This window comes from Pelodiscus sinensis, chromosome 5 (genome assembly GCF_049634645.1).
Source record: "Pelodiscus sinensis isolate JC-2024 chromosome 5, ASM4963464v1, whole genome shotgun sequence".
In the NCBI taxonomy this organism is placed as follows: domain Eukaryota; kingdom Metazoa; phylum Chordata; order Testudines; family Trionychidae; genus Pelodiscus; species Pelodiscus sinensis.
In genome coordinates, this window is record NC_134715.1 from 24,417,725 (window position 1) to 24,442,515 (window position 24,791).

General features: G+C 42.7%; 1 protein-coding gene across 3 annotated transcripts in view; it reads left to right on the forward strand.

Annotated features, from left to right (window-relative positions):
- The first annotated feature begins 4,953 nt into the window (after positions 1-4,953).
- Positions 4,954-24,791, forward strand: part of BANK1 (B cell scaffold protein with ankyrin repeats 1) — a 425,960-nt gene continuing 406,122 nt past the window's right edge. For 2 of the 3 annotated variants that reach the window (XR_012904054.1, XM_075929668.1), the window contains exon 1: positions 4,954-5,228. Coding sequence is in view for 2 of the 3 variants with exons in the window: in XM_075929668.1 (XP_075785783.1) it covers positions 5,009-5,228 (220 nt within the window). In the remaining variant the exon portion in view is untranslated. The remainder of the gene's footprint in view (positions 5,229-24,791) is intronic. The other variant, XM_075929667.1, reaches the window with a different exon arrangement.

The following is a 24,791-nucleotide window of genomic DNA, read 5'->3' on the forward strand; positions in this document are numbered from 1 at the left end:
ATATTTAAAGATATTTCTAAAGAAAAAGTCATTTTGAACAAAAAAAATCAACATTTTATTTCAAATGAAATGTTACGAGTTTTTTTAGTATGTTTTCAACACATTTTAGTGAAAACAACCTGAATTCAAGAAACATTTTGGTGTTACCAAAAGAGTTTGGGCTGAGAAATTTCACCCACTTTACTCCTAGGCTACGTCTACACTGCAAGGTTTTTGCGCAAAAACCTGTGGAGCATCCACACCTCAAACACGTTTTTGCGCAAGTAAATTAACAGTAAAACGGCAGAAGGGAAGGCTTTTTCTGGAGTAGGTAAACCTCCTTTTACGAGGCATAACCCCTTTTTGTGCTACAGCTGTTGCGCAAAAAGGGAAGTATGGATACTTCAGAGGGAAAAAGCACAAGTGCTTCATTCATTCTATGAATGTCCATCAGAGCTTTCTTGCACAAGAGCATCCATGCAGTGTGGACACTCTCTTGCACAAAAGCATAAGGTGAGGACGTACGCTTGCCCAAGAAGTTTTTGCGCAAAAACTCTTGCACAAAAGGCTTCTTGCGTAAGAAGCCTGCAGTGTAGAAGTAGGGCTACTGTTAATTCATGTGATTTGTTGAATTTGTTATTGAGGACTTAGATTTCAGCCACTTTGAGGATTATAGTTCTCTGCTGCATATATGAAAGGGTGAGACACAATTAGCTGCAACTCTGAAACAATGATAGCTTATGGATGAGGGATAACGAATGGAAAAAAGAAATCTGTATTTTTGTCATTTCTGCTGAGGGACTGAAAATGTTTACCTATCTTTTGAGTTCTGTTTTTACTAATATGGATGTGTGTTTGAACTAAAACTGTTGCAACTATTTATTATGAAACTTTACTTGCTGTGACTAAGAATTCTGCAGGTTATAATAAGGAGGAAGTAAGTAATGCTTTGTTGGAAGAATGAAACTGAAGAACAATGAAAACCCCCCTTTTTTTTTTGTGCTGGGCAGGCAACTTCTTTGTTGCAGTCCATCTATATGATATCTATTGGATTCCTGGCATACACTAATTTTATTATATTTGTGCTTAAAGAGGTCATACTTTTCAGGTGTAGTCTACTTATAAACTTATGCAGTATATCTTGTATGATATTATTATACACCTGGTGTTTGCAGACTTTGCCTTTAATATTTATTCCATTATTTTAGTAACTATGAAGTGAAAATAAGATGAGAGTCACAAAGTCCAAATTCCTCCTTTTAAAAAACTATAATTGTAATTCATTTTAAGCTTTACAAATCCTTGGGTAGTCTCTGTCAGCTATCTGTATCTTAGGCTATGATTACACAGCGATGCTAAAGTGGAATTAAGCTATGCTACTTGAGCTACGTGGATTGCTTAAGTCGAAATAGTTTAATTTGGCTTTTGGAGCTGCCTGAATAGCAGGAAGTGGAAGGAAGAACACTCTTCCTTTGACTTCCCTTACTACTTGTAAAATGAGGGCTACAGGGGTTGGAATAAAAAATCCTCCAACTCGCCATTATTTCAAAGTAGTGACTTGCAGTGTAGACATGCTTTTTGTTATTTCAGAATGTCAGTTATTCCAAAATAAAGCTGCTGTGTAGACATAGCCTTAGGTACCCATTACCATAGTATATGAACACCTCACCATTTTTACTATATTTATCCCCACAACACTTCTGTGAGGTAGGGAAGTACATTATTATTGTCCCTATTTTGCAGATGAGGAACCGAGAAGTGGAGGCTAAGTGATTTGCTCAATATAATATAAGAAGTTTATGTGAAAGCAAGGACTTGAATGATGATTTTTCCCTATTGCCCTAATCACTGGACCATCCTGCCCCCTCTTTTCTTTATATGAGACCTGAACAAAATCTAAAAAATAGATAAACCATTTATATTTCTCCTGTCGTCTTCTACAAAAAAAACTTAACACACAGCAACATCACAGATGTATCTTCCATTTTAGCATTAGAATGCATTGTGGTATCTGACAGCATGATGAGCTAAGCATAAGTAAATGTAGATGCATTACCAGTGATTTCTATATGTATCTACAAACCAAAAACCAAACATGTATAGTTTCAAACTGAGTCCTTCCAGCTTTGTACTGTGTGATTCTTACAATGAAGGCTCTTTGAGGCAGGTACTATTTTATTCTAGATTCATTTGTACAGTCAAGCATCCTTTCGTCAGAATAACAACAATACCCAGAAAGCCCAGATTTCATTATATCAAATGTAGTATAAACAGTAAAATGTGCAGTAGAATTTTCAGAAACATTTATAGAACTAAAATTACAAATTCACACTATTAGCAGAAAATTTTGTTTTGAACTTATTGGACTGCTGGTAGGATATACAGGACACTACTTCTCGCAGCTTCCATTGGCCACGGATTGCTGTTCCTGGCCAATGGGAGCTGTGGGAAGCAGTGTCCTGGTCCACGCCTCTTCCCGCCACTCCTGTAGGCCAAGAACAGTGATCCATGGCCAAGAGGAGCAGCAATTGCTGGTACCTGTGGCCATGAAGGTAAATAGAACAGCAGCCTGCCATGGGCTAACCCTAAAGAATTGCTACTTTGTTGTTGCCTACTGCTGGCCTAATATCCCTCCTGTGTAGAGTTAAAATGCCTTGACTGTCTATTTCTAACCTTACTTTGCTTGGATTTCTTCTATGGGTAACATTAACTCTGAATTTCCTGGGTTTATTACATCTTGAAATATTTTTTACCATTAGTTACTGATATACGCTGTGAATCTTAACTTAATCCTAACATCTATCCCCACCCCTCCAGTAAAGTATGTGCTTAAATCAGGGATGGGTAATAACATGGTGGCAGTTTGCCAAGGCTATCCCCTGGCAGGCCACCACTACTATATTTACCTGCACAATCACAGGTACAGGTGATCACAGCTCCCATTGGCCACTACTCTGTCCATGGAAGTAGTGATTAGCAGCACAGAGTGGATCACTGCTTCCAGCAGCTCCCATTGGCCAGGAACAGTGATCTGAGGTCAACGTGAGATGTGTTAACTGGTACCTGTGGCTGGGCAGGTAAATATTGCAGAGGGGGCCCTCCAGGAGCTAATCCTGGTGGACCAGATCTGGCCTGCAGACCAGTATTTGCCCATCCCTGTATTAGACAATAATCGTATGATTATCATTTTGACATTTTAGTGTTTGTGGTGTTAATTTACTACGTCTTTAAAAATCCATTTAATCTGGATTTTTCCATATTGGTTCCCCTCATGGCATTAATAAAGGGAACAGTTAAGATTGATGACCTCACTATGTTTTTTTATGCAACATTTCTGAATTTCTTTTAAGCATAACCTTAACTTTCTTAGGCTTGTAATATACACAAGGTTGGACCAACAGGACAGTCCGATTTCCCTGCATTTGTGCTTCCAGAAGAGAACAAGCACTGGAGGTATTGCTAACAGCCATATTTCACAGGATAAGTTCCTAGAAGGGAATACTAGTAGTACAAAATAACTAATCAAACTAGCAGTTTATATTTGATTCCTGAAAGAGCACATGTGGTGAGTGAGCTGGGACTGGACAATATACATTGAAAAACAAAATAACAGCCAGTAAAATCAAATGTTTTTTTTCTCAGAACTACTGGCTTCTGGGTGTTCAACTCATTTTTGGTCTTTGACTCAGGGCTGTAGATCTTTCTTGTGGCTCATAGAAGCTTGACGTTTGTTTTGCAGCTCCCACCCTTCTGTTTGGACTAAACTCCATGGATGCAAAAAGAGGCATTATACAATGTTGTTGTTCTTATAGGAACTACAGAGGTCTGATTTCATTTGTTCACTATTGCATTATTTAACATCATACTTTGGCTTTTCTTCTTTTTTGATATAATCTTTCCATGATTTAGCTCATGATCATAATGCGGACTATCATCAAAACCATTTTGTTTAATATTTTAGCTTAGGTGAAGTAAATGTTGCTGCTATTTACAGAAAATAAACTGGACAAATGATGTCCATTTCTATCACTGATATGTTCATGCCCTTTTTTGTGATACTATCCTCTGCTATCAATTGACCATTATCTACAAGCTTGTGAGTGGTCCCAGGTTAGGTCCCAGTCCTGCCTCAAATGGGAGTTGGGCCTTTATTTTCATAAACTGTTCAGACCCGGTACAATATCTCTGGAATTCAATGGAAAATTCTCCCTCAATTGATAGAAATTGGGTTGAGCCCTAAAACCATTTTAAATGGAGGGTGTACTTAAGGGAAATTGCAAACACTACCGCCCTCACAGTCTGCTATTTCTAACATTTTTCAGTTTTTTCCCCTTGTCATGTCAATAATTAATATAAAGCATAATAGTGCGGGGGAGTTAAATCATTGTGATTTTGAACGCTTTCCCAGGCAGGGTATTAAAATTGCATTGCTATGATAAGTATCTGTCGGAGGGGGAACATTTCCAAAGTTCCATTCCTTCCGGGTGTTGTTTAAATAATGTAACACCCTGGATTCCTTGGATTTATCAAATCTGAAAGTCCCCTTTCAAAACAGATGCAAAATCGACGGTCGATGGAGAGAATAGTTGCCTTTCCCCTGAAGGCCACAGCTAATGAACGCGGGTGAAATGAAGGGGCTCCCCCCCCTCCCCGGGAGGGAGCCATTAAGCGAGGTATATGCCCCCTCCTGACACCCTGCAGCAGGCTGCCCCGAGGCAATGCAGTGCAGGGCAAGGCGGTGGATCTGCTCTGTACAGCGAGAGCCCTTTTCCTCGCGCGCCGGCCCCCGCCCCAGCATGAACATCCCTCTGCGGGAGGCTGCAGCCCAGCGGGCGGATGAGCGTGGCTCTAACAGGAGCTAAGTTCAAAGGTGGCCCGCGGGGGGCAGCCGCAGCCCGCACCGCGAGCCGTGCCCCCACCCCGGCAGGAAAGGCGCGCGGGCGCCAGGGCTTGGGGCCGCCGGCCTGGAGGCGGGGAGGGGAAGGCGGCGTCTCCCCGCGGCAGGAGGAAGCGGGGCCGGTATCCTGGCATGCGGGCCCGGGGAGTTTCACTTCTGCCGCGCGCGAGCCGAGGCTCCCGGGAGGAGGCAGGTCGGCGCTTCCGGACCCGCGGCTGCAGCTGCAGGCTCCGCGCAGGCGGCGGCCAGGGCGGGGGGTCCCTGCTGCTCACGCGGGCAGGAGCCACCTGCCGCCCCCGGCGCCACTTGCCCTGCGGCGAGGGAGGGGCCGGGACGATGACGCGTCCCTCAGGTGGGTCGGGGCTGCCGCCGGGATGGGGCGGGACGCGGGTAGGGGGCTCGCCCAGCCGGGCGGCGCCAGGGGCGGAGGTCTCCTTCCCCCGCCGCCCCAGCCCCGGGGAGGGGGCTTGCTTCCCGGCCTCCACACGGGGGCTGGCGCTGGGACGCTGCCGCCCCCTGCCTTGCAGCGGTGTCCGTGAAACACGGGGCGTGCGGTGGCTCCGCGCCCCGGGAGGCTCCGAAGTGAAGGCGCTTCAACCCCGGCTCTTTTTTGGAGCCTCAGCCCAGCCTGTGCGCTTGGTTTTAGGTCAGGACTATGACCCCCTCCCATCCACACACACGCTGAGCCCTGTGGGTGTGGGGAGCATGAAGGAGAGACAGGCACCCACGTACCCGCCACATGCTACTGACCAGAGAGATGCACCGAGCCCTGCCAATGACTAATGAGTGATAGAAATGTAGCCGTGTTAGTCTGGGGTAGTTGAAGCAAAATGCAGGACAATGTAGCACTTTAAAGACTAACAAGATGGTTTATTAGATGATGAGCTTTCGTGGGCCAGACCCACTTCCTCAGATCAAATAGTGGAAGAAAGTAGTCACAACCATATATACCAAAGGATACAATTTAAAAAAATGAACAAATATGAAAAGGACAAATCACATTGCAGAACAGAAGGAGGATGCGGGGGGGGGGTGGGAAGGGGGAGGAAGGAAGGTAAGTGTCTGTGAATTGCTGATATTAAAGGTAGGGAGAGTGGGATGTTTGTGAGTTAATGGTATTACAGGTGATAATTGGGGAAACTGTCTTGATAATGGGTGAGAAAGTTCAAAGACTTGTTAAGTCCTTGTCGGTAAGTGTCGAATTTTAACATGAATGACAGTTCAGAGGATTCCCTTTCAAGTGCAGATGTAAAAGGTCTTTGTAGCAGAATGCAGGTGGCTAAGTCATTTAGAGAGTGTCCTTTCTGGTTAAAGTGGCAAGAAACTGTTTTCTCTTTGTGATCTTGTCTAATATCTGTTTTGTGGGCATTAATCCTTTGGCGAAGTGTCTGAGATGTTTGTCCAATGTACATAGCAGACGGACACTTTCGGCACATGATAGCGTAGATTATATTTCTGGATGCGCAGGAATATGTGTTCTTGATCTTATAACTCACTTGGTTAGGTCCAATAATGGTATCAGCAGAATGAATATGTGGACAAAGCTGGCAACGGGGTTTGTTGCAAGGGAAGGTACCAGGGTTGGTATTAGTGTGGTATGTCCTGTGGTGGTTGGTAAGAACCACCACAGGACATACCACACTAATACCAACCCTGGTACCTTCCCTTGCAACAAACCCCGTTGCCAGCTTTGTCCACATATTCATTCTGCTGATACCATTATTGGACCTAACCAAGTGAGTTATAAGATCAAGAACACATATTCCTGCGCATCCAGAAATATAATCTACGCTATCATGTGCCGAAAGTGTCCGTCTGCTATGTACATTGGACAAACATCTCAGACACTTCGCCAAAGGATTAATGCCCACAAAACAGATATTAGACAAGATCACAAAGAGAAAACAGTTTCTTGCCACTTTAACCAGAAAGGACACTCTCTAAATGACTTAGCCACCTGCATTCTGCTACAAAGACCTTTTACATCTGCACTTGAAAGGGAATCCTCTGAACTGTCATTCATGTTAAAATTCGACACTTACCGACAAGGACTTAACAAGTCTTTGAACTTTCTCACCCATTATCAAGACAGTTTCCCCAATTATCACCTGTAATACCATTAACTCACAAACATCCCACTCTCCCTACCTTTAATATCAGCAATTCACAGACACTTACCTTCCTTCCTCCCCCTTCCCACCCCCCCGCATCCTCCTTCTGTTCTGCAATGTGATTTGTCCTTTTCATATTTGTTCATTTTTTTAAATTGTATCCTTTGGTATATATGGTTGTGACTACTTTCTTCCACTATTTGATCTGAGGAAGTGGGTCTGGCCCACGAAAGCTCATCATCTAATAAACCATCTTGTTAGTCTTTAAAGTGCTACATTGTCCTGCATTTTGCAATGACTAATGAGAGTGTAAAGCGTCCCACCAAATACTGCTGGGGGAGCCTGGGATGATCCTAGAGGAGTGTTAAATGCACATTTTTTCTTTGCTTCTCTAAAGTCCAGGCAGGGCAAAGTCTACATTTTTATTTTGCAAAGTGTTTAACTTAGGAGTGAAAATGTCAGGCAAGTTTTTTTTAAAGGGATTTGTAGTACAAGACTTTTGGAAGAGTGTTGTTGCATTGAGGAAGAGCTTAGCTACAGGAACCATTGCTTATTTACAAAAGTATGTTGTTTCCTTCAACAAAATAAATGCTACTGTTGTCTTTATCATGAACAATCTTGTGATTATAGCTTAAGATCTCTTTAGTGAAGTATAACTGTAGACTTATGGCTTATGGAAGTACACACTGCTGGTTTGGGGTCTTAACATCATGTCTAGGTCACTACAACCACTTTTAGGCAAAGGGATAAGGTAAAAGAGACAAGCTTTCCAGCTACAAAAAACTCCTCTTTGGGCTGTGTTGAAATGAAAGATGGGATCTAATGCCCATAAAAACTGGTCCGCAATGAAAGTTCATCTCAAATCGGTTCGTCTTGTATTTCAATTGATTCCCATGAATATTTTATATATTTTGTTTTACTCATTTTAATTAGCTAGTGTCAGCTCTCTCTTTTGAATGACAAACTAAATTTTACTCATCACTTCACTGGAGGCCTATCATTATTATTCATTCTTGTTTAGCAACACAAGCTACCCCTATACTTCTATATAACTGTTCCTCCTCCCCCAAATATTCTTCTGTCATATGTTAGTTCAACTTTAAACCTCAATTTTGGTATCATAAAGTTATTTAAGGTTGCAAAGTCAAGCACTTGAAAATAGAAGTTGGAATTAAGAAAGAATGGGCAATTTAAACTCTGGCCCCTTGGAATGTGCATTGTCAGACACATTTTTAATTACACGATCTCATACTATTATTTCCACCTCATGCAATACACAAGATCGACAGTGCTCATTGATCAAAGCAGCTAATCAATATTTCTTTTTATCCCCTTAATTCAATTTGTGGTCTTCAGCCTTACTTACTGCACACATAGATGTTGACTTCTCTTCTAGTGGTTGACCCCTCTCTCTGCACCAGGCCTTGCCCCTATTTCACTCCTTCCCGAAGCCCTCATTCCACCCCATCTCTTCCCACTCTGCTCTGCCCCTGCCCTACTCCATTCCACCTTTTCTCCAAGCCCTTACCCTGCCTTTTTCCCACCTTCTCCCCTCAGGCTATATCTAGATTGCAGGCTTCTTTCAGAAAAAGCTTTTCTGGAAGAGATCTGCAAAAGCGCATCGAAAAAGTGACCTGCTTTTTTCAACAGATAGCATCCACACTGAATGGATGCTATGTCACATTTCAGCTCTGATTACTATGGATGGAGTGGCCACCAGGGCACCTGTGCTTTTTCCTCTTTCCTCTTCTTTTGAAAGAATTCCCTCTTCCCCGTCCACACTCGCCTTTTTCTGAACGAGCTCTTTAGGAAAAAGGCTTCTTCCTCGTAGAATGAGGACTACCAATGTTAGAAAAACTCCTCTGTTCTTTTGATTTTCTTTTGGAAGAATGCAATTGCAGTGTGCACATAACTGAAGTTTCTTCTGAAAAACAGCCTTTTTTTTTTTTTCAAAAAAAACCTCTGTAGTGTAGACATACCCTCAGAGCATATCATCTCCACTCTTCTTCCTCCCTCCTAAAGCTTCCTGAGCACCACACAACAGATGTTTGCAGGGTACAGGAGGCAATGGGAGAAGGGGAAGGTAGTTTGTCAGCAGGGTTACTGGTGGGCAAGTGGTGCTGGGGGGCAGGGAGGGCAAGTGGGGACATGGCTGCCAGCGGGTGCAGGCATCCAGTATCTTTTCCCAATGGGTGCTTTAGCTGTAGAGGGCCCATGGAACACAGTTGGTGCCTGTGAACACACCATCCAAACCTTACACTGAATATAGAATTGTCTTGTGGCCCTTTTTATAGCGGTCATCACCATGGCATCCAAGTGCCTTAGAAATTAATGTATTTTTCTTCAGAACCTCCTTGGTATAAGAATATTATTATTTCTGTTTTACCAGAGAGGAAATTGACACAAAGAACACAATAAATTAGGACAGATCCAGGATTAGAATTTAGGGCCACTTGACTCCCAATCTTAACCACACATCCTTACTGGGAAAAGTATTGAGTATAGACAGCTCCTTCAGGTGGAGTTGAGTTTCCAGCTACACTTCTGAAAATGAGGCTTCAAGTAGGGATGTGAAAGGTTAAGCAACTAACCTGTGAGTGATGGAGCAGCTCCCCATCCGCTGCAAGCAGGTAGCTAATCCAGCCCTACGGGGCATATTGTAGACAGAAGCTACTCCGGATGTCTGTCAATGGTGTGTCTGGGTTGGTGGGAGGGACGCTCCAGCCTGGCTTTCCCTCCCCCTCTTTTAATCAGTTAAACAGTTAAGCAATGAAACAGGATTTTACATCCCTATTCCCAAGTGTTTTAAATTGGTCACCCAGAAAATGAGAATCATACAGGTAGTGACCATTTGTGAAAAATTGTGTTTAAGTGATCTGCTTTCTATCATGTACCAAATCTATGAGAGAAGCAGGGATCTGTTTTCATAACTCTAGAAGACAGAAAAGTATTTTTATCCTTATCTTACATATGAGGAAAAAAGAGATGAAGGCCAGAATTTGTAAAAGTGTCTCTTTTGGATGCGAACATGATGCATGAAACACTCAGGATGTTTTTGCCCCTGCACTCTTAAGATTTTATTGCACTTTTTATGTTCAATGTGCTAACTGATACAGCTGTACTGTGAGGTATAGTAGAACCTCAAAGATATGAACACCAGAGTTACAGACTTACTGGTTAACTAGGCAACATGTGGAATTGGAATGGAGGGAAAACAAACAAATAGAGGTGCATACTGTACTGCCTTGGGACTTTAGCCCGGGGGCTCTGGGCTTCAGTCACAGGGGAAGATGGTTGCACATGCTGGGTGAGTGATTGGAATCAGAGCCAGAGCTTGCAGCGTCAGCCACATGGTGCTGTTTCTGGCTTTTAGCTCTGGCGGAGTGCTGGTTTCAGCCCCAATAGCTATAGTCCTGATCCCTGGTACATGTCCCGCTCCTTGTCTGAATCTGGAAGTGGAGCCATGGAGAGCCTCAAACCCTGGCACCCCCTGTGGGGTAGAAGCTGGAAGCAGTGTTGTGAGGCTCAGGCCCCAGCACCCTCTGTTGGGCAGAAGTTAGGAATGGAACTGCAGGGACTGAAGCCCTGAGCCGCAAGGTCCCCATAGGTCTGAACTTCTGAGCCCTGGTGCTCCCACAAGGCAGAAGTCTTGAGCCCTCCACCCAGATCCCTGGCACCCTTCTTCCTGTGGCTGCAGCCCCAACCTCCTCCTTCTACCCCACCATGGCTGAAATCCTTAATGTCTTATTCAGAGTTATGAACATTTCAGAGTTATAAACAACCTCCTTTCCCAAGGTATCCATAACTCTGAGGCTCATCTGTGAGGGTGGTCAGGCATCTGGTTTTTAACCAGAACTCTCGGCCAAAAGAGGATTATGGTGGCTCTGTTTAGCACCGCCAACCGGCCCATTAAAAGTCCACTCGGCAGTGCAGTGAGTGTGGCTAAAGCAGGAGCCCTACCTGTCCTGCCTCTGTATGACTCCCAGGTAGCAGCCAACACGTCCCTGTGACAAGGAGGAGGGGAGGAAGGTTCTATGTACTGGCGCCACCCCGAGTACCATTTCCATAGCTCCCATTGGCCAAGAACCACAGCCAATGGGAATTGTGAAGGTGGGGCCTTATGGAGCGTCCCTGGTCAGGGAGCCACCATAGGTAAGGGAGCTCAGATCCTGTACCTCCTCCTGAGACCCAACCCCACCCTCTATCCCGATCCCAAGCCCTAAGCTTTATCCAGGAGCCCTCATGCACCCCAAGCCCTTTGGCCTCATCATGGAGACCTTCCTGCATCCCAAATGCCTCATCCCTGACCCAACCCCAGAGCCTGAACCCCCCTTTTACACTCTGAGTCTCTCAGTCCCAGCCCAGAGCCCACCTCTTGATCTCCAAATATCTCATCTCTGACCTTACCGAACCCCCCAGCTGGAGCCTTCATCTCCCTGTGCCCCAAACTCCTGCCCCAGCCTGGTGAAAGCAAGGGAGGGGGATGGACTGAGGGGGCAGACCTCAGAGCAGGGGACAGGACAAAGGTGTTCAGTTTTGTGCCATTACAAAGTTGGCACTCCATGTGGGTAAATAAGTTATTCTCATGTTATAGATGAGAAAAATGAGACAGAGGCAAAATGACTTGCCCAAAGACCACATAGGCTATGTCTAGACTGCAAGCCTCTTTCGAAAGAGGCTCTTTCGAAAGATACTTTCGAAAGAGCCTCTTTCGAAAGAGAGCGTCTAGACTGCACGCGGAATTTCGAAAAAGCAAGCCGCTTTTTCGAAAGAAAGCACCCAGTGAGTCTGGATGCTCTCTTTCTAAAAAGCCTGTTTGCTTTCAAGAACGCCTTTTTCGAAAGAGCACTTTCGAAAGAAGGCATTCTTCCTCGTGGAATTAGGTTTACCACCGTCGAAAGAAAAGCCGCGTTCTTTCGATTTAATTTCAAAAGAACGCGGCTGCAGTCTAGACGCAGGTAAAGTTTTTTCGAAAAAAGGCTACTTTTTTCGAAAAAACCCCTGAGTCTGGACACAGCCATAGTGAATCAGTTGTAAAGCAAGGATCAGAACTTAGGATCTCATTACTCTCAACCACGGGCTTTCTGTAAAATAAATATATTGCAGTTGTTAGATGTGGTCCCATTAATCAATTTTCATTTGCACTCCTACCAGGCAGTATTTTTTTTAAGTAAAGGCTTTTCATGAAAAAAAAATATGGTCAATTACATACCGATGTATGCCTTAAGAGTTACCATTATTATGCACACAGTTACATATTCCCATGTGGAAATGATGAGTTAGGCATCGAAACATATACAATTGAATGGCAGCAGCTGAATATACAAGTGTAGGTGTACAGTTATATGTGGGCCTTGGATCTCTTGATATCAAAGCTTGGCTCTCTTTTCATAAAGGCCTCTGCAACTGGATTCAAATCCTGAGTCCAGCACCTTTGCCACGTCTTTGGATTAATTGCAAAGCAAATGGCTGGAGGTGAATAAAGGAATCTGCCACTTCCAGGCTACAGAAAGCTACTTTGATCCAATAGCCATCAACAGTAAAAAGAGCAGGTTTTCCTAGCAGTGGATCCTGTGGCCTCACACCCTCTCCATACTCTCTCCGTAAGTGATGTGGGGCTGTGGAAAAAAGATTATGTGCCCCCTGCACAGAACCTGCCAATTTAGTCCTTTCCAGAGTGATGGGGCTGGGGAAAATTACTGCACTGTAGTGCTACTTGTATGGTTGATTTGGTTCGCTGTGCTTGTCCAAAATGTAGCCAAGTCAGAGTGTGAAATTTGCTTGGTCTGTAGTGGTAGGTAGGGGCCAATGAGTGACAGAATTGTTCATAGGAAACTCAGACTTCTTTATGCAAAGTAACAGAGAGGTAGCCGTGTTAGTCTGATCTTGGTAAAACAAAAAAAGCAGTCATGTAGCACTTTAAAGACTAACAAGATAGTTTATTAGGTGATGAGCTTTCGTGGGGCAGACTCACTTGAAGTGGGTCTACCCCACGAAAGCTCATCACCTAATAAACTATCTTGTTAGTCTTTAAAGAGCTACATGACTGCTTTTTTTTTCTTTATGCAAGTTCCACTACACATACTGTGCCTAGTGTAGAGAAAGCATTAACGAATGGCATATCTTTTGACATCTGTCTTCACTTAGGCCGGGGGAGAGGCAGAGAGGTATGATAATCCACTAACAGTGATACCATACTTGATTTATATCTCTTCTCCATGTTCACACAGATATATGTTATAACAGAGATTAGCCATCATGTATTTTTTATTTACATAAAGTTCACTTCTTATCTCCCACCTGATAGAAATAAATCATTAAAATTGATTGACCATGTTAATCCTACAGTGGAAACTAGCCAATGACTAGAGTTGGAAATATTTGATTATTGTATTTCATGAATCACAGAAAACATCAATATGTATTTTCAATTTTAAAAATTAATTTACCTTGTGCACTTTTATAGGAAATAAATAATCCTCAGCACTTAATTCAAAATATGTAAAGAGTGAGATTTAAAGAAGATTCAAAATTCATGTCAAAGCATTTGATAATCACATAACATCTCAATATTTTGAGTATAATGGAATATTAATATTTTTGCAAAATCCTGTGGTGTGCATTCACACATGTATGCAATCTTATTAGATAAAAAGTGTTTTTGTGTATTCAAAATGACTTTTCTATACATTTTGCTTAATAAAGATGAAAACATTTTGATAGGTTTTTGGATGAACGGAAAAAACTAGTATTACTGAGATTTAAAGACAGAAATCTAATTTTTCCAAATCTAATATTTAAAGGTTGGGATTGGCTATTTCATCTCTATCCAAGATGCTATCCAGCTGCCAGTATCTTAAAACTACCCCAGGTGGCTGGAAACTTAAATTCCCTTCTAAAAAAATGACTAAGGTTGTGAAAAGGAAAACACGTTCCATTCAGGGATGGGGAACCTTTTTTGGGTTGTGGGGCTGCACATAAGTAGGAAGCAAACCCACCTCTCCCCAAAAAACCCACCTCAATTACATGGCCTCTGAATGAGAAATAGAAAGACACTCCTTACATTGCCTTTGCAAACCAGAGTGTAGAGGGACATGGGCTAGTAAACTATGTGTCCCTCCCCCCAGGCTCTGGGTTGGGGGCCAAATATGAGGGATTCAGTGTGTGGGAGGAGGCTTCCAGGAAGAGGGCATGGGGTGCAGCATCTGGGAGAGTAAGAGGGTGCAGGAGCGGGCTGGGCAGGAGGTAGGGTGCAGGAGAGGAGGTAGGGAGCAGAAGTGTGCTGGGGATGGGAGGTGGGGGCTTGGCAGGAGGTAGGGTGTAGGAGTCTGGTTGGGAGCGGTTGCTTACATGGTACAGTTTTCCAGAGACACACATAGCTTCATATCCCTTGCCACTCCTAGGTAGAGTTGCCAGGTGTCTGGTATTCTCCCAGCCACTCCCTCCGCCCCCGCCAGACTTCTGTGCAATCACAGGCTCCCAGTGCTGATGACGGCCCCGCCTCCCAGCCTGGGAGTCACAGCTGGGAGGCAGGGTTGCGATCGCCGCTCTGGGTGCCCCAGAATGAGGGAGGAGGGGGGGCTTATTATCCCATGTTTCTTTTATTTTTTTTGCTCGACCAAAAAATACCGGGTATCCGGTATTTTTTGGGAGATCATCTGGCAACCCTACTTAGGCACCACCCCCTGCTGCTCCTATTGGTCGCAATTATGCCCAATGGGAACGTCTAGGGAAAAAGCCTCCAGGCAGTGCTTTGCTACACTGTCATTTACACAGGGAGGGAGGGAGAGAGGGAGAGAGTGTGGCAGTGCACAGAGCCTCTTCCTCCCCCTGCCAGGCAGAGCCCATGGATTGGATTCAACCCTGGCTTGCCTGACTCCGGCCCCTGAGGGGCTCCCCCCGCCTTGTAGTGAGAAGCTGTTGCTGGCATACCAGCTCCACAGGGAGAAGCCACAGTGGGATACAGAACTGGAGCGCCAGCCCTGCCTCCTGCAAGTTGGAGGGAACACCGAGGGCCGGATCCAGGCAAGCAGGGGCTTTAACCTGCCTCTGGGCCTTAGGGTTCTCCATCCCTGCTTTAAACACTAAAACACCACGAGATATTGGACCAAGTTTATTTGTGAACAAAACGGGCGTTAGAGGCTGGCATTATGGATCATTTGGAGACTAAAGTCAACAGCTTGGTAGGAATAAAACTAGGTAGGGCGGAGATTGATTATGAAGGTCCTTCTGAGCAAATAGAAGCAGCATCTGTTCGATGCAATAGAAAAGGGGATGCCAGGAGAGGATTTCAGTGAGAGGCTATGGATTAGGAAAACTGTCTTTGCAGAAGCAGTCTAAATGTCTGTGAACAAAGCAAGCTTGCATTGAAAAAAAGTTGCAGTAATTGAAATGTGGGATTAAAGCTTGGATGTGATATTTAGGTGTGTGGATGATTAGGAAAAGCTGTATGTTAGATGTGATGTAGAAAGAATTGGACAATTCAGATATAGCCTGGATGTGAGGACCTAGCGTGAGGTCTGGGCTGTAAGTGAATCATAATGTTTCCTGTCCTTGCAATTTTATTGTGAATCTTGTAATATTTGGTGTTTCTCTTAAAGTCCTAATTTCTGGTGTAATTAGATTTATGTGACAATCTCAGCTTTTGTCAGAAAAAAAAAGTTTCAATCTCAGTGTTCTGTAGACAAAATACTTGAAAATATGAATTCTAAAGGTTTAAGTACCAGAAAACAAATAAGTGCCTAGATTTCATTATTTTGAAAAATTCTGTGTTTAGCCTAGTCTTAAGATTTTAAAAAATTTGATATATGATTTTTGAATGATGGGATCACAAATCATGGAGTCATAAATTTTGAGCAGAGACAAAGTGGGGGAGGGGAATTTTCAAAGATATTTGAAAATCTTTGCTGAAAACCTGAACTCTCATAATGATTTTTCTTTGTAATCTGCAGCTGAAAAAAAGGAAGAGTTTTGTCAGAATTGCACTCACACAATGCAGTTTCTGTTCCTTCCCTGAACTTTTATTCCTTTCTCCTGTCTCTGTGTGCTTGGCCATCTCATATGCTCGCTGAAGCTTAAAATAGGTAGTACAATAGACACATCTGCATTACATTGTACTGAAAATATTATAATATATATAAACAATTATTTTCTCCTACCTCAGCAGTTTCTCTTGGTGCTGGTCTGAGTACCTGGTAAGCTTATATACGCCTCTGCTTGTTTCTTTACTACACATGTATAAATACAATGTAGAACTATCTGTATAGAGTATTCATTCAATTCTGATTATGTTACTTGACAATCTGTTTAATGTAAACAAAAGTAGTAACAGATTTAAAACATTTTAAGTATTTAAGCATTTTGAAAATAAACCCACATTTAGGTATTCAAAATAGCCATGGCAGTTATGAAGGGAATAGTGTTTCTAATACAATATGGATTTATCATCTGATACCTCCATATTTAGAAATGAAGCAAAGCTAATTCATAGAGTCTGATTTACACTTCCATTGGTTCTGACATTTAACACAAGTTAATTCTAGATTTTTCTTTGAAAAAAGCCATGCACTTCTGCAGTGTTTCTGAGACTTTGTGTATAATTCTAAAAAAAAAAAAAAAAAATCAGAACATACATATATAATATCTATATGTTTTGCTATGTGGATATAATTTAAGCAATTGTACAGCTGAGTTTGGAAAGCACCCTTTTTGCTCTTAGATCACATGGTTAGCAGCAGCTGTAACCGACCTGACACTTTATACAAGTACTTATTAATAGCAAGAGTTTGTGGCTTTGATTCTCTCCTTATTAAAAATGGAGGTGTGATGAATAGTAATTTTCATTGCATGGCCAAACACCAACTACTGACTTCTTACATTTAGCAACATAATGAATATTGTTGAAGAACCAAATGTATAAAATGTATTTTAGTAGTGCTAAGAAATAACTTTCATGATAAAATAGTTCAGAGCAGGTTTGTAGGAATTCTGAATATAATCTACATTAAATATAAGGAATAATTATCTTTTATTCATCATGCAATAATTACATACAGTATTAGTATGCATACAGTATTAAGTATAGATTCAAAGCACGGCAATATTAAAGCAAGCAATCTACATTTCACTCACATTATATGTTTTAATATAGTTCAAAAAATAAAGCCTATTAAACAGATATTTGCTTTTTTACATTCTCTTCATAATAGTATGTTTGCACATTACAAACAAAAGAAATTGGATTTATGGAAAGATTTTCAAAAGTGCTCAGTACACAATAAGGATGTTAAGAGGCAGGTAATCCACTAATTGTGTAGTTGATACAGTTTTTATTGACTACATGCTTAGTTGATAAGGGAAGGCTTCCTCAGCCCCAGCTCACGCCCAGTCCAGGAGCTGTGGCTCTGCAGTTTAAATGTAGTGAGAGCCAGGTATGCAGGAAGTAAAGGGGTGGGGGAGAAGCAGCAAGTAGTTGAGTAGTCAAATTGTTTACATCTCTACTACACAGTAGCTACTTAGCTCTTCTGAAAATCTGGCCTAAAGAGATTAAGGCCAAATTTTTCAAGTGTCCAGTTGTTCTGAGTGACTCTGCTTGTGTGCCTAGCCTTGGATACCTAAGGTCAATTTTTGGATGTGCTAACCAACCATTGTCCCCATTGACTTCAAATTGAGTCTTTTGAAAATAAGGCCCAAGATGTCTGAAGGGGATTAAAAAAAAGGGGGGCCAGAGGGACCCTTTGGATCACAAGTATGAGTCGACTTTGGAGACAGTGTTTTTTAGTGTGTGAAATATTCATACAGAAGACAAAATTACACATTCTCTTTTATTAATGTGACCTAGTGACACTACATTCAGTTTCTGGCTCCTCAATGGTACATCCATATTTCTTGGAGTGGTGGATATTTTCTAATAAGTTGGTATATTCAGGCTCACTGATGGTGGTTTTGGTGGTGGTGGTGGTGGGGGGGGGGGTAAATGGGGAATAAAAGGGGCAATTGCCCTGGGACCTGGAGACTCAAAAGGGGCCTGGAGTTCACATGCCACATGCCACCTTTCTTTAGTTTGTTTTGCTTAGAGAAACCCTATATGCTACAAATTCAGAGAGGGGACATTTTAAACAACTTGAAATAGAGGGTCTGGTGGGGACTAAGGAGAGCCCTTAACTCCCCCACTTTGTGAAATGCTGAAAATGTGTTAGTATTCATGTAGGCATGAAATGTGTGCTTGGTGCATAATCAGGAGTGAAATATCAGTGCCCAAAACTTATACAAGTAATAAATTGTCTTGGACAAACATCATTTAAGTATAAAAAAACCCAAAATGAAAATTTGGAACATGTGAGCCATCCTAAAATTACAGTTTTCAGGATTCTATAACACCATGTAAAAAAGTATGACTGTGCTAATTTCTTTTTTAAAAGTGGCATCCTTACTTCAATTATTTGCCCAAGATCACGCAGGAAACACCTGACAGCTAGAAAGTGGGTCCACAATTCCAGTGCAGCATCTAAATAAGATGACTATAATTCTTTTGGATAATAAGAATATAAACGTATGTTGTTAAATCACTCAGCGGTTTTACTACTCCTTGAATTTCTGGGAAGCATCCTGGCACAGTGCCAATGATTGTGATCCCTTAGGAAGTGCCTGCAACACATCATGCTCCCCTGGATGTGTGTGAAGGCATAAGGCTACAGTAAAGGTGGCTCTTTGAGGGCGCTCATTATACTCCTCCAGTAGTGATGCAGTCCATGATCCTGCAAACACTTACATGTCACTTTGGGTATGTCTAGACTACATGCCACTGCCGAAGAGGCATGTAAAATAGGTTACCTGACATAGTCAATGAAGCGGGGATTTAAATATCCCTGGCTTCATTAAAATAAAAATGGATGCTGCTCTATGCCGGCTCAGCTGATTGTCGACACAGCGCGGTAGTCAAGACGCGGATCAGTCGACAGCGGAAGCCTTTGTCAACCACTCCTGTAAACCTCGTTTCACCAGCCATAAGGGAACGGTCAACAAAGGCTTCCCTTGTTGACTGATCCATGTCTTGACTGCCGCACTCTGCTGACAATCAGCTGAGCCGGCATAGAGCAGCATCCATTTTTATTTTAATGAAACTGGGGATATTTAAATCCCTGCTTCATTGACTATGTCGGGTAGCCTATTTTACATGCCTCTGTCGGCAGAGGCATGTAGTCTAGACATACCCAAATTTGTGTCTATGGGTAATCTCATTAAATTTGTTGGTGCAGGATTGTGTGTCAGCTTCTGTGTCTAGCTCAGAACAAACACTATGGTTGGCACAAGAAATAAGTAAGGATAGCTCAATTTGCTGGATATTTGTATATTTTATTCCCCAGAAATAATATCTGATGTCATTATAACACAGCATTCAGTTTGAGCTTTCATGGAATGGAGGAAGTTTAGCTGGTGGATTGAATGGTAATAATACTCAAGTCTATTGTTAGTAAAAGGTAAATGTTTGATAAAATATCACTATTTGTGAACAAATAGTTCTTATTGGATACAGCACACATCTCTAATATTTTAACTGTTAATATCTTTGTCAATGTTAAAAATTTTTTAAAGTTCTCTGAATAGAAAATAAATCAATAGTTAAATATTAGAGAATTCAAATATATATATAAATTATATTTTCATATAATATATGCGTATTGCTTTGATTTACCCATGACTCATTTTATATTTGGTTAGGATGAAATAATATATGCTAGATAGGCCTCCCAACAGAGGGGAGCAAAGGGCACAGTTTCCCTGGGTCTGGGAATTCAAAGTAGCAACAGCGGCTGGAGCCCCAGGCCCTCTGAATTGCTGCCAGAGTGCTGATCCACATGGCTGTGAGGCCTGGCTGCTCCTGGATTTGCCCCTTTTGTCCAGGGCCTCACCCTTCTGGGGGCATGGAGCTGCTCCCTCCTTTGCCTGGAGGCCCACAAAAGCTGTCATCCCTCTCTCCTCTCCCACCATGCCTGGAAGAAGTTCAGCAAGAACTGAAAACTGTTTGAGGATTGAACTCAAAAGACCCAACCTTTTAAAAAACTTTAGTTTCTTCCTTAAAAATTGAAGGGTTAAAAGAGTACAGAACTCAAAACAGTGAAAGTAAGCAAATAGCACTACTATCAGACAATACAAAATGTGGTGTTCTCCAGACTGTACTGAAGTTTGTATTAATTAAAAAATCTCACCATTGTTCACTCATTATTAAACAACCCATAATATACTTGAGTGGCAGGAACTGCAAGATAACAAGTCATACATGCAGTAGAACTGTCAGAGACCGACTTCTTGTTTCTGTTTATCTTTCTTTTTGAAGTGTAAAATATGAGCTAAGGCTGGTAAATATGTTCTGTTAATCACTCTCTACTCTACACTTATTTGCCCTACTGTGCAATTTGATGTAATTACTAGAAGTAACTGTGGATGGTGATATTTGTAGGAACAGAACCAATGTTTCCCCCCATCCCCCAAGGCTTTAACATTTTCAGTAGTGTCTGAACAGCCAGGGTCAGATCTTCAACTATAGCAGAAGCACATGCAACATTAATCAGGAGTTTGTGTGTACATGTTAATCATAGTCCAGTTAATCATAATCTAATGATTTAAGGCTTGATCCAAAACTTTTTGAAATCCGTGGGAAAATACCCATTTACTTCCATTAATATTTGTCATGGACCTAAGTGATACCAAGTGTCCTGAAACCATATTTTACGACCCTAAATGGCTTTACCTGCATCTGGAGAACTACATTTTGGGAAAGGCAGGCCTGGGAGGGTACCATAATGTTGCCTTTTAATATCCAAACCCAATTTGTAACTCATTCACACCCTTTTGATCTGAAAGTTAAAATAAAATTTCTAGCACAAAAAGGAAAGCTATTAATGAGAATACACAACAAATAAATTGAGCTGGGAATGTGATTTCAAATCCAATACAAAATGCAAAAACTCAATACCACCTCTTCTCAGGAATTCCAATATTTCTATTTTAATAGTGTTTCATAAACTTTCTCATAGCTTCAAGTTTCCCGCAAGCACTAGGTCAGTTCTAGGGATGTAAAATCCTGTTTCATTAGTTAACCGGTTAAACATTATGTGTAACCAGTTAACCAATTAAATGGGACCAGGCTAGGCTGCAGTAACCCTCACCCCTGCCCACTATGGCCTACCTGCAGTGGTTGGGGGCTGCTACAGCCCAGTCGGAGCAGCACCTATCTGCTGCAGGCTCTGTCTAGGCACGCCATGGAAGGGGGCTGCTCCCGGCCAGCCTGGGCTGGGCCCACCGATGGCAGGGCGATTAGAAAGCCAGGCTGGGCCCACCTGGGGTGGGGGTGGGGCTGCTTCAGCTGGTTGGAGTGCCCATGGTGGGTCCTGTGGGGCTGGAGCAGCCCTCTGCCTGCAACTGCTGGGAGGGATGCACAAGCCCCTGCTGGTTAACCATTCACATCCCTAGTCAGTTCCCCTGCTGCAATAAATCATTATAGATCCTTTGAAGTCAATCGCAGAATGCTGATTTCATGCCAGGTCAGGATCTGGCTCGCTATGTTTAACCTAAATTGTACTTGAAGATTTCATACTTGCATTCTGTCTTTGTAACTTGGTAATCTTATCAAAAACTTCCAAACGTTCTCCCCCGCTTCTCAAGAGATTCTGTTCACTACTCAAGATTAACCATTTTAGAAGAGGCCAAATCTAATTTGGAGTTGAATGCATCAAACCTAATGTGTAATGATTGAATTGGAGAAAATATTTTCTGCAGAAGCTTTTGAGGTAGTTTTTATATTTGTCAATTGAGAAATAAAACCCTTTTCTACTAACACAACACATTCAGGACAATTTTATTATTAATTTACTTGTAGAGGTCCTTCCAAATTATTGTCACCTCATCTTTGATGAGAGCTTAAAACAACTATGTTTCATCTGACAAACTTTGCCTATTTTTCACCACCTGAGAGGGTGCTATGATTCATTAAAATGATATTCCTATATTTGCTTTTCAGATATGTTGTGTATATCATATTTTGTAGTCTAACATGGTGGAAGGCCTTTGATCATAGTGAACCATATACAATTTCTTATAAATGAATCTCACGAGCAATCATTTCCAGAGAGCCTAGTCCAACTTGCATTCAAGTCAGTGAATTCAATAGGGCTATGTCTAGACTACAAGCCTCTTTCGAAAGAGAGCATCTAGACTACAAGCAGATTTTTTGAAAAAGTGAGCCATTTTTTCTAAAGAGTCTAGACGCTCTCTTTTGAAAAAGCACAGTTTGCATTCAATAGCGCCCTTTTTCGAAAGAGGACTTTCGAAAAAAGGCTTTATTCCTTGTAAAATGAGGTTTATCGCGATCAAAAAACTGCCACATTCTTTCGATTTACTTTTGAAAGAATGCGGCTGCAGTCTAGACACAGGTGAAGTTTTTTCGAAAAAAGGCTACTTTAAAAAAAAAAAACCCTGTAATCTAGACACACCCTAGGAGATAAGTCCTTTCCTAAGAGTTTGCAGAAGAGTACCAGGGAAAGGTACTGAGTAAAGCACTTCAATGCTTTTCTAAAAATAAACATCTACCACTGTTCTATTGTGTGATCCTGTTGCAGCATGTGGAGTTTATTCATGTCCCTAAAGAAGCTTTCCAGGTCCAGGTCTCCTTGGTACTTGAAGCAACTAGAATATTTTCTGTTTTCTTCCTCTCTGTTATTTGCTTTTGATGTTTGTGGACTTTGGTGCAAAGTGTTTTCTTCTTTTTTATTTTTTATGTTAAAAAAGTCCAGTGAGTTCTTGAAAACATATTATTTCCTGTCTCTAAAAAATACCGTTTTGAGGGCATGTGCTGTGAATTAAGTATTAATGGGATTTTAGCCATATTAGTTGTAATTGGTGTGAACATGTATTTGGTTTGGACTATTGGAAAGCAAGCCAGAAGTGTAATGAGCTGTTTTGTTTCTCGCTATAAGGCAATTTACTAAAACTTATCATAGAAAATCAAAATCCAATTACAATCTTTCTTATTTACATATGGACAATATTTTCCTATGTGGTTTCCAACTCCCCAAAAAGAAAGAGAAAGGAGAAAAAAGGGGGGGGGGGAAAGTTTGCAAAAAGTAAAGGTTGATGAAGTCCACCATTTAAAAGGTAGCAGAAAGAAGCAATTGTAAGCGGGGGAATGGTCCCGCTATTGTGGGGAACTTTCCTGGCTTCTATACCATCCTGGTGAAATGGACCAGTGAAAGGATCTGAGTCCTTGCTCCCACTTCCTTTACCCCACGCCTTCCCTGATTCTGAGGGCTCCCCCTCTACTCTCCTGAGTAGCAGAGTCCTCGAAACCCCAACAAGGCTGGGCCCAGGTTTCCTGGGGCTTAATCCCCAACCTTGTAGTCACTAGGGGCAGGAGTTAGGGTGTCCCCACTCCGAGGTGCTCTCTTCACACTGCATGCTTTCTTGGCCCAGTGATCATTTCATAAGGGTCAAAGCAAATACAATTTATTAAACATCAAGGCTGTGTCTACATTGGCACCCCTTTCCGGAAAAGGGATGCTAATGTAGACTTTGGAATAGGCAAATCCGCGGGGGATTTAAATATCACCCGTGGCATTTGCATTAACATGGCTGCCGCTTTTTTCCGGCTTAGGGAAAAGCCGGAGAAAAGCGCCAGTCTAGACGTTATTCTCCGGAAAATAAAGCCTTTTCCGGAGGATTTCTTATTTCCTACTTGAAGTAGGAAATAAGAAATCCTCCGGAAAAGGCTTTATTTTCCGGAGAATAACGTCTAGACTGGCGCTTTTCTCCGGCTTTTCCCTAAGCCGGAAAAAAGCGGCAGCCATGTTAATGCAAATGCCACGGGTGATATTTAAATCCCCCGCGGATTTGCCTATTCCAAAGTCTACATTAGCATCCCTTTTCCGGAAAGGGGTGCCAATGTAGACACAGCCCAACTGATTAAAGAGAAAAGAATAAGAAAAAATGAGAATGGTTAAATGAGAACACACAGCCCTGCTCTGTAGCACAGGGACATCAAAACAGCAGTCTGCACAGCGTAAGGACAGTCCACAGTCTCTTCCTTATAGGCCCCTTAGAGGCCCTGGATGTGCTGCAGGGGGGCTGCAGGCTGGACACGCTTGCTCTGGCAGTGACCACACAGCCTCAAGCTCTAAGTGGACAGACCCCTCTCCCAGTCTGGCCTGCTGGGCCTCTTGGCTGGTGATATCTCCCTGCCCAGAGCCTCTCCCTGCACTTTGCTGGTCCCAGCTGCTCACCACACCCAGCTGCAGGCTGTGCTGCTTTGCCAGTTTCCAGCTCCTTGCGTTGCTTCTCTGTCCCTTTTGGCTCTCTGAGCACTGCCAGTCTGCTGCTCAGCACAGGATTTGCACTCCTTGAGCTGTGTGTGCCTGGCTCTGTTGCTGCAAAACTGCCCCTCGGCACAGCTTGCACTCCTCGGGCTGTGTGTGCCTGGTTCTGTTGCTGCAGGACTGCTTCTCTACACAGCTTGCTCCTCTTAGCTGTGTATCAGCTCTCTCCTTGCTCAGAGAGACCCAGAAAAATCCCAGCTCACAGGGAGGACGGGGCCTGGCCTCTCACTTTCCTCACTGGCCTGTCCAACCTGTCAATCAGGCCGAGCTAGAGAGTTGGCTGCTTTCCATTGTCTCTGGGGTCTGTGAGTCTCAGGTCCCTGATTTCTCATGGACCCTTCCCCTTTTGACACTGGGAGCTGGCGAACCAAAAACTCCCACAGAGTTTTAGTAAGGTGCTAACAGTCCCCTTACATTCCCCCTTGCTAGAATTGTACC